A 13,372-nucleotide genomic window follows, 5' to 3' on the forward strand; every position below is an offset into this window, starting at 1 on the left:
ATCCCCACTGGACCCACCTGGGAAAACACTTTGCAGTCCAGAGGGGAGCAAATGACAGGAAAATATCTTCTAACAGAGCAAGAAGACAAGCAGCTTCCAGATTCCTGCAGACTCAGTACTGCAATGGTACTCAACAGCTCTATCACCTAGTTCACTATACAGTGCCTATGTCTTAAAAGCTTGCAAGAAGCCATTCAAAGTATAATAACTGTTCTCTAAATAGAGAACAATTCCTGGGGCAACAGGAATTGAAGAAAATATAGTATTTGCTGTTGTTAGGTACCACAGAGTCAACTCATAGTGACCCTGTGAACAACAGATCTGAACCAGTCCTATCCTGTTCCATTCGCAAAATCTCTGACACACTCAAGCCCATTGCTGCAGTCACTGTGTCAATCCACTTGGTTAAGGGTCTTACTCTCCTTTGCCATCCTTTCTAAGCATGATGTCCTTCTCCAAGGACTAGCCACTCCTAGCAATAAAATATGTAAGCTTTATCATCTTTGCCTCCAAGGAATACCTGTTTGTGACTAACTGCCTCCAAACAATGTCTTTTTTATTATGAGACCAGAAGAGAATAACAGCTACCACTACTAAGGATCTCAAGTGAAGATTCTGTAGAAGAATTCTGATCAAAAGGAGAAAACAACAATTTCAAATTCTCATGCAATCTAGACTTTGTGGCGATATGGACAGAGCCTAACCACTGAGATGAATTTACACTTCAATCCAAAAATACCTTCTGAAGTCAAACAAACGTTTAGCTAAACTAGTAAACGACTGCCTTAAGGACTATGCTTTTTCAAGATCTTTCCAAATGGAATCAAACTAACAGGAGATATTCAAAAGATTTGGACAGAAAACATAAGGGTCAGTGAGTTTATATTAATGAGAGAATAATTTCTTGCTGGATGTTACTGACTGAGGATGAAATGGTAGTATAACTTTAAGAATGCTGTAATCAATGTCATTGAATTATACATACAGAAACTATTAGCTGGTGTATGATAGACTCTGTATAATCTCAACAACTACAACAAAAAGAAAGACATTTTATTTTTTAAAAACCCTAAGTCTCTTACCTTTATTTCCAAGGTATTATAATATTTGAAGAATATTTGAACTGTTTAAGAACCAAGCACTGTTGTTTGTTTGGCATCAAATCTGAACTGACTGATAGCTGACCATCCAGCAGGTTTTCAGAAACTGTCACTCACACTGATGGTGTTTCATCTTTCTCCCACAGAGCAGCTAGCTGTTGTATCTGAAATGTGTCTTTGGGTTGGCAGAATAGCACCTTACCAGTAGGCCCCCAGAGCCCCCCCTAGCACTGTTAGTACATCAGATAAATAAAAATTCACTTAAAAGCATTCTGAAACATTTAGTGCGGACCTTCCAGGAGGTTTTCAGGATGTAACTCACAGGGAAGGTGACTATCCCATCTTTCTCCTGCTGGGCAGCTGGTAGCCACAAACCAAATGCTTTTAGGTTGGCAGGATCCCTTCTTACCACTAGGCCACTGTCCTGTATGCATATGCCTGCCTCATTACAGGCCTTCAACTCAACACTGAAGTGATTTTATACCAAAGTGCTAAAATTTATATTTAAGAATTATTCCACTAATATTTCTATTAACAAAAAGCTTTATTAGTTAAGTAGTTACTTCAAGATTCTCAAGGAAAGAATGAATGGATATCCAAAGTCTCTGTAAATGTTCATTAAAAAAAAAAATTTAATTACTCTAAAACAAAACAACTATGAGATATCTCACCCCAGTAAGAATAGCAAAATTTAATAAAACAGCAAGCAACAAAATGCTGGCAAGGTTGTGGAGAAACTGGAACCCTTATTGACTGTTGGTGGGAATGTAAAATGGTGCAAGCACTGTGGAAGGCGGTATGGTGCTGTCTCAAAAAGTTGCAAATAGAGATACCATTTGACCCAGCAATTCCACTACTGGCAATATAACCCAAAGAGACCAGAACTGCCACCCAAGCAGATACATGCACACCCATGTTTATCGTGGCTTTGTTCACAACAGCAAGGAGTTGGAAACAACCTAAGTGCCCATCAACAAACAAATGGATAAAAAAAGCTGTGGTATATTCACACAATCGAATACTACGCAGCGTTGAAAAACAAAGAACTCATGCAATATTATTCAAAATGGGTGACCCTGGAGGACATTATGCCAAGTGAAGTATCTCAGTCACAAAAGGACAAATACTGCATGGTGCCACTGTTGTAAAACAGGACTGACCTTGGGGTTGGGGGGGGAGACTGAGAAAGATGGGTTAAATAATGTATACTGCATTGAAACAGATGAGGGAGAAAACTGTTTTAAAAGGGTATGTGATTAGGTATTTTTGTCATAACGGGAGTCCAGAGCAAAGGCTGCATAGTGGGGTGGACCAGTGGGGAGGGATTGTAAAACAATGAAATAATTTTTCTTTTACTTTTCCAAGAGGGTAGTGTACCACGGGGGAGTGGGAGTGGTGGTGGTGGCGGTGGCAGTGGTGGTGGCGGTGGTGGTGGTGGTGTTCTGTGCCGTCGAGTCGCTTGTGACTCATAGCAACCCTATGTACAACAGCCCTAAACTCTGCTCTGTCCTGTGCCAATAGCACTGTCTCTGACACTCCCATCCCAACTGCCCCAGTCATCAATCAATCCACCTCATAGAGGGCCTTCCTCTCCTGCGCCATCCCTCCACCCTCCCAAGCATGATGTCCCTCTCCAAGGACCAGTCCCTCCTTACAACATGTCCAAAGTATGTCAGACGAAGCCTCACAATCTTGCCTCCAGGGAGCTGCCTGGTTTAACCCTTTCCAGGATGAATCTGTTTGTTTTCTTACCAGTCCATGGTACCCTCAGTACTCTTCTCTAGCACCATAGCTCAAAGACATCAATTCTCCTTCTATCCTCCTTAGTCACTGTCCAACTCTCTGATGCATAACAAGTGATAGCAAAGACCATGGCCTGTATCAGATGCACCTTAGCCTCCATAGAGACACCAATGGTCTTTCAGTATTTTGGAAAGATCCCTATCAGCAGACTTTCCCATGGGGGGAGTGTTGGGAGGGGAGAAAAGTGCAACAATGAATGAATGGAAATCCAAAGTCTCTGTAAATTGTCACTGAACTAAATAATAAATTTAAAAAATTAAATGGTGCTAATGCACAAAAAAAAAATTACAAGGAAGAATAAAAAATTTAAACAATAAAAAAAATTATTCTAAAAGCCATGGTGTATGAGCCTTAAGATTAAAGAAATTGCTCATGTCTCATCTCCCCACACATTTAAAAAATTTAAAGGATAGTTAAGTGCTAAATAAAAGAAACATTTAACAAAAATAATCAAATGGTGACTGCTCTTCTACAGTATCATAGATTACTGAATACAGCTCTTCTATAAGTTGTATACGGTCCACCCAGGGGACTGAAAAGGTCATTAATGATGTATATAAGGCATATGGCATTCTTGTGGGGGTGAGGTCATGCAAATAAGATGTATGGAACCCTAACAAGAGAAAGGAGTTAGTTTTGAATGAGCTAGCCTGGGGTCAAAAAGGGGAAGACCCGTACTACCAACAAGACCTTAAAGTAGAGCACATCTTTTGACTAGGGACTGCTGCAATGAAAAACTCCTAAATCTGTGAGTGAGACAGAGAGCTATAATACTTACGATGAGATAAAGAGGCATAAACAAAGAAATGGCTGCTGGAAACCAGCAGGTAACAGGATAATGGGCTTCCTGGCCAACAGAATAAGAGAGCTGAGAGTCTCCTGGCAGGAGTTTGTTCAAAGTAGTTGGCAAATCTGGCTGTGTTGACCCATGATGCTAAAGCTGAGTATCTTGGGGCCAAGGCTTAGTAGCAGAGGTGCTTCTGGACATTTACTGATAGAAATAAAAGAGCTTTTTGTAAGCTTTACTGAAAGAAAAAAACAAATCAACAGGCATCACACTCCCTGATCTCAACACCTACTGAAAAACCACATCAAAATAATATGCCATTAGATGTAGAGGGGCTTCAGGCCTTTTGATTACGATAAGTTGTGCTCAACTCAAAGGCAATTAACAAACAACAGACACAGAGAACAACGGAAAAGAATCAAGAACCCAGAAATCAACCCATACACCTGCGGTCAACTAATCTTTGACAACACAAAATCCATTAAGAGGGGAAACAACCTCTTTAATAAACAGTACTAGCAAAACTGGACATCAATCTGCAAAAAACTGAAATAAGACCAAAATCTCATTCCATTCACAAAAACCAATGCAAAGTGGATCAGAGACTGAGCAAAAAACTAAAACCTGTAAACATCATCAGAGAAAAAGTAAGAACAAATTTAAAAACCGTTATCATTCTGACCAAGGAGCTCTGGTGACTTACTGGTAAGGAAATGAACTGTCAACACAAAGGTGTATGGTTAAAATCCACACCAGCTGCTCTACAGGACAAAGATGGGCAATCTCTTATCTTCCAATTTACTACCCCTGAAAACCTGCTGGAGGGTCAGCTATGGGTAGATTCCAACTCAAAAAAAAAAAGAACCACCACCATTATCATTATCTCTGATACACTCAAGCCCACTATTACTGTCATTGTGTTAATCCATCTCCCTAAGGGTCTTCCTCTCTTTCACTGACCTTTCAAACAATGATATCCTTTTCCAAAGACTAGCCCCTTTTAACAATATGCCCAAAGTATGTGAAATGAAGCTTTGCCATCCTCATCTTGAAACAGGACCTTGGCTGCACTTTCTCTAAGACATTTATTTGTTCTCTTGGCAGTCCCTGGGATATCCAGTACTCTTCTTAAGAAAAAAAAAAAATAGTGGATTCTTCTATCATCCTTACAATCCAGCTCTCAGATGCATACAAAGTGACTGAAAAGATCATGGCTAGATTCACCTGCACCTTAGTCTTTAAACTGACATCATTACTCCTTGGCATTTTGGAGAGGTCCTTGACAACAGATTTTCCCAATGTAACCCATCTTTTGATTTCTTGACTAATGGTGCCAACAGTGTTGATTGTGGGTCTAAATAAGATTAAATCATTGGCAACTTTAATCTTTTCTCCATCTATCATAATGTTGTCCAGTGGTGAAAATTTCTGTCTTCATGATATTAAGATATAATCCATATTGAAGGCTGTAGTATTTGATCATTGGTTGTTGTTATGTGCCATCAAGTGGCCTGTGACTCATAGCAATTCCATGTGCATCAGTTATATGAACCCTAACCTATCTTGAGCCAATCTCATTGTCTCCAACAGACCTAATACCATTTCTCCAGTCACTGAGCCAATCCATCTCATCCTGGGACTTCCTCTCCTGCACTGTCCCTCCACAATTCCAAGCATGACATCTCTCTCCAAGGACTGGTCCATCCTGGCCATGTACTCAAAGTATCTGAGACAGAGCTTCAAAATCCTTGCCTCCAGGGATCAGCCTGGTTTGACCCTCTCCAAAACAAACCTGTTTATTATCCTGGCAAGCCACAGTATTTTCAACATTCTTACCCTAGCACCACAACTCAAAGGCATAGATCCTTCTTCTATCATCCTTAGTCACTGTCCAGCTCTCTCATGCATAAGAAGTAATTGCAAAGACCACGGCCTGGTCAGACGCACTTAGTCTCCAGATTGACATCACTGCTCTTCAGTACTCTGGAGAGGTACCTGACAACAGATTTTCCCAGTGCAATCTTTTAATTTCCTGACTGCTAGTACCAATAGTACTGATGTGAAACCAAGCAATCTGTCATTATCAACAATCTCAATCTCTTCTCCATCTATCATGAAGCTGCCAACTGACCCACTGGTGAGACTTTTTTTATGTCAAGCTTCAATCCACTGAAGAATATGATCCTTGATTTTCTGCAGTAAACACCTAATGTCCTCTCCTCAGTTTCAGCAAGCAAGGTTATGTCATCTGCATAATGCAGTTTGTTGGTGAGTCTTCCCCAGATCCTAATGCCATATTCCTCCTCATAAAGTCCAGCCTCCCAAATGATCTGTTCTTCATACGTTTCAAGATCTTTTCATTTTCAGCAATCAGGGTTGTACCATCTGCATAAGACAGATTGCTGATGACTCCTCCTCCAATTCTGATTTAATTCTGATGTCACATTTCTTTTTATGAAATTGTCTTGGTGTGCTCAGCACACAGACTGAACAGGTAAGGTGAAAGTATCACCTAATGGACCTAACAAGTCTGACAGGAACAAGTCTGCAGATATAGCCAAAACCACACAACCAGGAGAGGTTAATACCAATAAATAAACTTCTCCAAAAAGGTGAAAAGAAATCCCACAGCCTTGGGCGAAAAAGTATTTGGCAATGGCACAGGTGACAAGTGATTCACATTTAAAATTTACAGAATGTTCCAGCACCTCAATAAGAAAAAGATAAATAATCCATTTATAAAATAGGAAGAAGATATGAAAAGATTCTTCACCAAAGAGAATTTTCAGATGACCAACAAACATATGATGAAATGCCAAAGGCCACTAGTTATGTGCAATAAGTGTAAATATGCAAATTAAACCACAATGAGATATGCTTTCACCTCAGCAACAACAGAAGTTGAACAAAACAGAACAAGAAACAAAAAATGTTGACTAGGATTCAGAGAACTTGGAACTCTCGCGCACAGTTAGTGACAATGTGAAACGGTACAAGCACTAAAAAAGACAGTCTGATGTTTCCTGAAAAAGTTAAAAATAGAAATATCATTTGATGCAGCTATTCAACTACTGTGAATATACCCTAAATAAATCAGAATTGTTACACAAACAGCTGTCAGCATACCTATGTTTATCGCAGCATTATTCACAAAAGCAAAGAGATGGAAGGAGCCCAAGTGTCCACTAACAAATGAACAGAGATATACGTTGACACAATAAAATATCACATAAAACAATGAAGAAAATACAGAAAGTCTAAAGAGCATTATATTGAGTTAGAAATAACTCAGTCACTAAAGAACAAAATACTGTGTAAAACCACTGTTAAAATACAAGTAGTTGAGGACAGAGATGGGGAGAGCAAGATAAGAATGGGCAACAAATGAACACTGAAACTTACCCCTAAACTAGGGGTAAAAGCACTGTTATTTTTTACCCCCAATGTAGGTTTTAGGGGTGTTTTGGGGGGGAGGGGTTTAACGGATTTGAAAAAACTGCTTTTGGAACTTCATATCCTCAGGAAAAAAAGAGGTATCTGAAACATTTTATAGTTTCTTTCTTTTGGGGTTAACTATTTAAAATCTTAGCAAAGTAACTTAATAGTTTCTTTCATACTACAGAACTTCATCAAGAATCATAGAGTATTCATTCACCAAAAGATTAAGAGATATCATCTCACTCCAGTAAGAATAGCAAAATTTAACAGAGCAGCAAACATCAAATGCTGGCAAGGTTGTGGAGAAACTGGAACCCTTATTCACTGTTGGTGGAAGTGTAAAATGGTGCAACTACTATGGAAGGCTGTATGGCGCTTTCTCAAAAACTTGCAGATAGAAAAACCATTTGACCCAGAAATTCTACTACTGGGAATTTCATACTAAAGAAATTATGACCACCACCCAAGCAGATATATACACACCCACGTTTATTGAGACTTTGTTCACAATAGCAAAGAGCTGAAAGAACCCAAGTGCCCATCAACAAACAAATGGATAGAGAAGTTCTGGTATATTCACACACTGGAATATTATACAAAATGGGTGACCCTGGAGGACATTATGCTAAGTGAAATATCTCAGTCACAAAAGGACAAATATTGATAGGGCTACTGACATCAGGGTTGAAGGAAGACAAAGAACGAGGGAATGAATGACATATACGCATTGAAACAGATGAGGGAGAGAACTGTTTAAAAGGGACATAAGATTAGATATTATTGTGATGACAGGCGTCCAGAATAAAGGCTACACAGTGGAGTGGATGTGGGGGAGGGAAGGGATTGCATAACAATGAAAGAGTTTTTCTTTTACTTTTCAAGAAGAGTGAACTGGGGGGGGGCAGGGAGAAAAGTTTCTAAACTTTCATTAAAATTAATAAAATTAAAAAAGAATCATACAGTATTAAGGAGATGATAAAAAATACAAGTAGTGAAATGCTACTGTTCTTCTCTAATTTTTCTTATAAACAAGTCTTGAGGATTGGTGGTTGTTAGAACCATCTATTTACAGCCATATTGTACATAATGGAGTTGTTACTGATGTCATCTTATCAGCATAAAAGACAGGCAGAAAACTGGCATTGGTACAAACAACATGAAGCTAGAAGAGTGTGACCTTCCAGAACTTATGAGCAGGGACAAACACCATCAGCTCAGCCTAAAGCTGAAACCTGTAAATCAAGAAGTCAAACATACAATTTTGTATCCAATTTTTTACCAATTCTGACATAAGCTATTCCTCCCACAACATTCTCTGCTTCTCTGGTTCAATAAGTCACCACAATATCCACACAGAATTCATACACTGTACTTACAGTTATGGGAAGTATATTTTGTCATCTCTTTAATACTAGATTCTTGATGAAGAGTCTTAGAGCATGAAAGAAACAATTACATTACTTTGCAAATAATTATGTTAGGGGTAAAAATAACATACTGCTTTTACTTATGAATAGTATATAGGTAAGTTTCCAACTACTTTAAGAAATAAAATCAGACAGTCTAAGTGCAACTTTCTTCCCACTGTTTCTGATGTAAAACACTGATCACTCCTCTTAATGAGGCTAGTCATAAAAACAAAATAAACAGAACTGAAATAATCTTCATGTCTTCAAAAATAATGTTTTTAAAGGAGTGTTGTTGTTATGTGCCATCAAGCCACTGCGACTCATAGCAACCCTATATTCAACAGCCTTAAACCCTGCTCTATCTTGTGGCAACCATATTGTCTCTGACACACCTACCCTCATTATCTAAGTCACTGAATTAATCCATCTCATCTAAGGTCTTCTTCTCTTGCACTGTCCCTTCACCCTCTCAAGCGTGATGTCCTTTACAAGGACTAATCCCTCCTTGTGACATGTCCAAAGTATGTCAGAGGAAGCTTCAGAATCCTTGCCACCAAGAAGCAGCCTGGTCTCACCTTCTCTAGGGCAAACTATTTATTCTCCTATCAATCCACAGTATATTCAATACTCTTCTCCAGCACAACAGCTCAAAGGCATCAATTCTTCTATCATCCTAGTCATTGTCCAGCTTTCAGATGCACAGCAAGTAACTGCATGGTATGGATCAGGCACACCTTAGTCTCTAGACTGACATCTCTGCTCTTCAGTATTTTGGAGAGATCTCTGACAGCAGACTTTCCAAATGTAATTGTCTATTTCCTGGCTGCTGGTACCAAGAGTGTTGATTGTAGAGCCAAGCAAACTAAAGCTATTAACAATCTCAATCTCTTCACCATCCATTATGATGCTGCCAATTGGCCCAGTGGTGAGAATCTTTGTTTTCTTGATGTTGAGCTTCAATCCATATTGAAGGCTGCAGTCCTTGACCTTATGCAGCAAGAGATGCAGGTATTCTTGAGTTTCAGCAAGCAGGATTCTGTCATCTGCATAATGCAGACTGTTGAGAAGTCTACCTTCGATCCTGATGCCACATTTTTCCTCATAGAGCCCAGCCTCCCAGTTAATCTGTTACACATATAGATTAAAAAGGTATGGAGATAGGACACATCCCTGGCGTATATCTCTCCCAATTTTGAACCACAAAGTGCTTCCTTAATTTGTTCTGACAAATGCCTCCTGGTCCAAGTACAGGCTTTGCATAAGCAAAGCATAAGAGATTACCTGATATTAATTCACATCTCTTCTTCAGTATTTCTCTTCTTAGTTAACTGTTGTTGTTGTTGTTATGTGCCATCAAGTCGTCTGCAACTCATAGTGAACCTATGTACAAAAGCTCTGAACCCTGCTCTATCCTGAGCCAACCTTACTGTCTCTGGCAATCCTCAGTCACTAAGTCAATTCATCTCATCGTGGGTTTTCTTCTCTTGCACTGTCCCTACACCATCCCAAGTATGATGTTGCTCTCTAAGGACTGGTCCCTTCTTACAACACGCCTTAAGTATGTCAGACTAAGCTTCAGAATCCTCACCTCCAAGAAGCAGCCTAGTTTCACCCTCTCTAGGATGAAACTATTCTCCTAGCCATCCACGGTAAGTATATTCAATACTCTTCTCCAGCACCACAACTCAAAGGCATCAATTCACCTTCTATCATCCCTAGTCCAGCTTTCTGATGCATAGCATATAACTGTGAAGCCCATGGCCTGGATCAGGCACACCTTAGTCTCCATACTCACATCGCTGCTCTTCAGTACTTTGAAAATGTCCCTGACAGCAGACTTTCCTAATGCAATTCCTGGCTGCTGGTACTAGGAGTGTTGACTGTGGAACCAAGCAAACTAAAGCTGCTAACAATCTCAGTCTCTTCACTGCCTAGCATAATGATGCCCAGTGGTTACCTAAACATCTCAAAAACTATCACTACGCAGTGACTAAGCTATGTCCAAGGATGATCCAGATTTATTTATAGCTGTCACTATTGTACAAGCAAAAATTCCTTACAAAACTAAAACTCAGGTTCTGAGTACTTATAAATAACTGTAACTAAAATGCTCCCGTACACAATCTGCAAAATCAGCCATCCAAACAAATAACAGATTGTATGTTACAGGAAATAAAACTGCTTCTCTTACTCAGCAAGACCCAACTTACATTCCACTGTTAAAAACAAAACCTTAACTAGCCCTTTTTTAAACTAATACACACACCCATGTTCACTGCTATTATTCACAATACGAAGCAACCCAAGTGCCCTTCAAAAACCCAATGGAAAGAAAAACGATGGTTCGTTGATGCAGTGGAATACTATGCAGCACTGAAAAACAATGAACGTGTAAAATATTTTACAGCATGGGGGAACCCAGAGGATGCTGTTGTTGTTATGTGCCGTCAAGTAGCTTGCGACTCATAGTGACACTATGTACAACAGACCTAAACCCTGATCTATCCTATGCCAATCGCACTGCCTCTGACACACCCATCCCGATTACCCCAGTCACTGAATCAATCCACCCTTCCAAGCATGATGTCCCTCTCCAAGGACCGGTCCCTCCTTACAACATGTCCAAAGTATGTCAGACGAAGCCCCAGAATCCTTGCCTCCAAGGAGCAGCCAGGTTTAACCCTCTCAAGGATGAATCTGTTTGTTTTCTTAGATGTTAACTAAATGAACTATCTCAGTCACAAAAGGACAAATACTGCACAGTGCCAGTCTTGGAAACTAGGACAGGGAGGGTTGGAGAGGGACTAGGGCAGGAATGAATAAATCATTGCATTAGAATGTTGTTGTTGTTATGTGCCATCGAGTCATTTGCAACTCATAGCATCCCTATGTACAACAGCCCTAAACGCCATTCTATCCTTTGCCAACCTCACTGTCTCAAACACATTCATTCCCACCACTCCACTCACAGAATCGATCCATCTCATCATCCCTCTCCAAGAACTGGTCGCTCCTTGCAAAATGCCCAATGTATGTCAGACGAAGCTTCATTAGAATAGAAGAAGGAAACAATCGTTTCAAAGAAATATATGATTATGCATTATATATACTAGAATAATCGGAGTGCACTGCAAAGTGGGCTGGGGAGGAAGGAAAGAAAATGTGCAACAAATGAATGGAAAAAAATTTTTTAAACAGAAATTTATTTCACAAGGATTATCCTGCCTATGAAGAAATCTCCAAGCCTGAACAACTTGATCCACTTCTACTAAACACTTAATGATAGTATAATGCCAATATATTAAAATCTTCCAAAATAAAAGAGGAAAAGGAATATTCTAATTTATGAGATATGCTAAATATCTCATAACCTGATAACCTGATGCTAAAACCTAGGAAAAACAATACAAGAAGGAAAACAAAAAGCTTATAGGGAAGGAGCTGTGCTGCCAAAACAAAGACAAGCGGTTCAAATCCACCAGCTGCTTCGCTGGGGAAAGACGGCAATCTCGTCATGATTTACATCTTCTGAAAGTCTACTAGAAAGTCAGCGGAGTCAACAACTAGTTGGTAATCAGATCTTTAAAGAGTAATGGACTCAAAAGAAACATACCAATAAAAAAGCATAGGAAAATCCCACCTGTATATCTGTTTTCAACCATTTGGAATCCAGTCGAGTCTGGGCAATCAAACAGAATGAATCAGTGGGCATTTTTCGTCCGCTGACTTCCCAGCTGTCAGACCTGCAAGTAAAAGAGACATGCTGAAAACATAAATTTTTTCCTAATTTTAAAGAATCTCCCTAGAGGTTCCCTGCAGGAAAAGGGAAGGATATGGAGCTGCCGAAGAATGGAGGACAAGGGAGTGAGGAGAAAGATGGAACGGGGACACTGTACAAGGAAGAGTTAACGCAGGATTTCCTTGATCGGCAAAACCTAGAATCACATAGCAAGTGACAATATCATTCCTTGCCCCTTAAATCAGAAAGCTGCATACACAGACAGGAAACACTCCGTCAGAAGGCAAATGGCATCACCATATGCCCTTTAACCCAAGACAGTCAAGAGTACGATAAAAATATTAAATCAAATTCACTTCAGGAAAACACTCAAGACGATCCGGAAAGGAGCGGACGCACGCCACAAGCAACCCTAGAAGGCCAAGCAAGACAAGCCGCTGCTCAAAAGCCGGCCGCCCCGCCGCCCCGCCATTACCAACCTAACGTACCGGGGCCCTCAGCCTCGCTCTGCTACAGCGGCGGAAGGTTACGAAAAGCCAGACCGGCGTCGGCAATCCCGACGATGCTCGCGACACAGGGGTTAGCTCCAACACAGCCCGTATAGCCAATCAGAATGAGGAGGTTGTGCAAGTACAGCCAATGGTAAAGAGGATTCCACTGATTCCGCCTTCTCGCCTGTCTTGTACCTTCAAATCCGCTTTTGTTCCTTCTTGGAGACCAATCTTTAGGCCGGTCCACCGAAAAAGGCGGGACTTCCGCTTTCGCACTCACACAGGTACGAAAGACGTACGTCCGGAATTCCGGGCTGCGAGTGTTCATCTAGGGGGTAAAGTCTAGCAAGGTGGATAAGATGAGTTGTTGGAGGCGAAGACGCAACGTGAGAGGCCAGAAGAATCCTTTATAGCTCTGGCCCTCCTTTGGAAAAGGACGACCGAAATATCAGCAGAGTGCTCGTTCGTTCCAGTAAAATGAAAGGCCTCCCAGATACTCCTTTTTTTTTTATTAAATTTTGTTAGTTTTAATGAACATTTACAGAGATTTTGGGTTTTCATTCATTCATTGTTGCACTTCAGATATTCTTCCTAATGCTCCCAAA

At 40.2% G+C, this 13,372-nt stretch overlaps 1 protein-coding gene across 1 annotated transcript in view; it reads right to left on the reverse strand.

Annotated features, from left to right (window-relative positions):
* HERC2 (HECT and RLD domain containing E3 ubiquitin protein ligase 2) overlaps positions 1-12,249 on the reverse strand; it is a 439,756-nt gene extending 427,507 nt beyond the window's left edge. Inside the window, exon 1 of the mRNA XM_006898588.1 lies at positions 12,178-12,249. Within this exon, the coding sequence (XP_006898650.1) occupies positions 12,178-12,249 (72 nt within the window). The remainder of the gene's footprint in view (positions 1-12,177) is intronic.
* Positions 12,250-13,372: the final 1,123 nt, after the last annotated feature.

Source organism: Elephantulus edwardii, unplaced genomic scaffold (assembly GCF_000299155.1).
Source record: "Elephantulus edwardii isolate Elephantulus edwardi_28Jun2011 unplaced genomic scaffold, EleEdw1.0 scaffold00234, whole genome shotgun sequence".
Taxonomy (NCBI): Eukaryota; Metazoa; Chordata; class Mammalia; order Macroscelidea; family Macroscelididae; genus Elephantulus; species Elephantulus edwardii.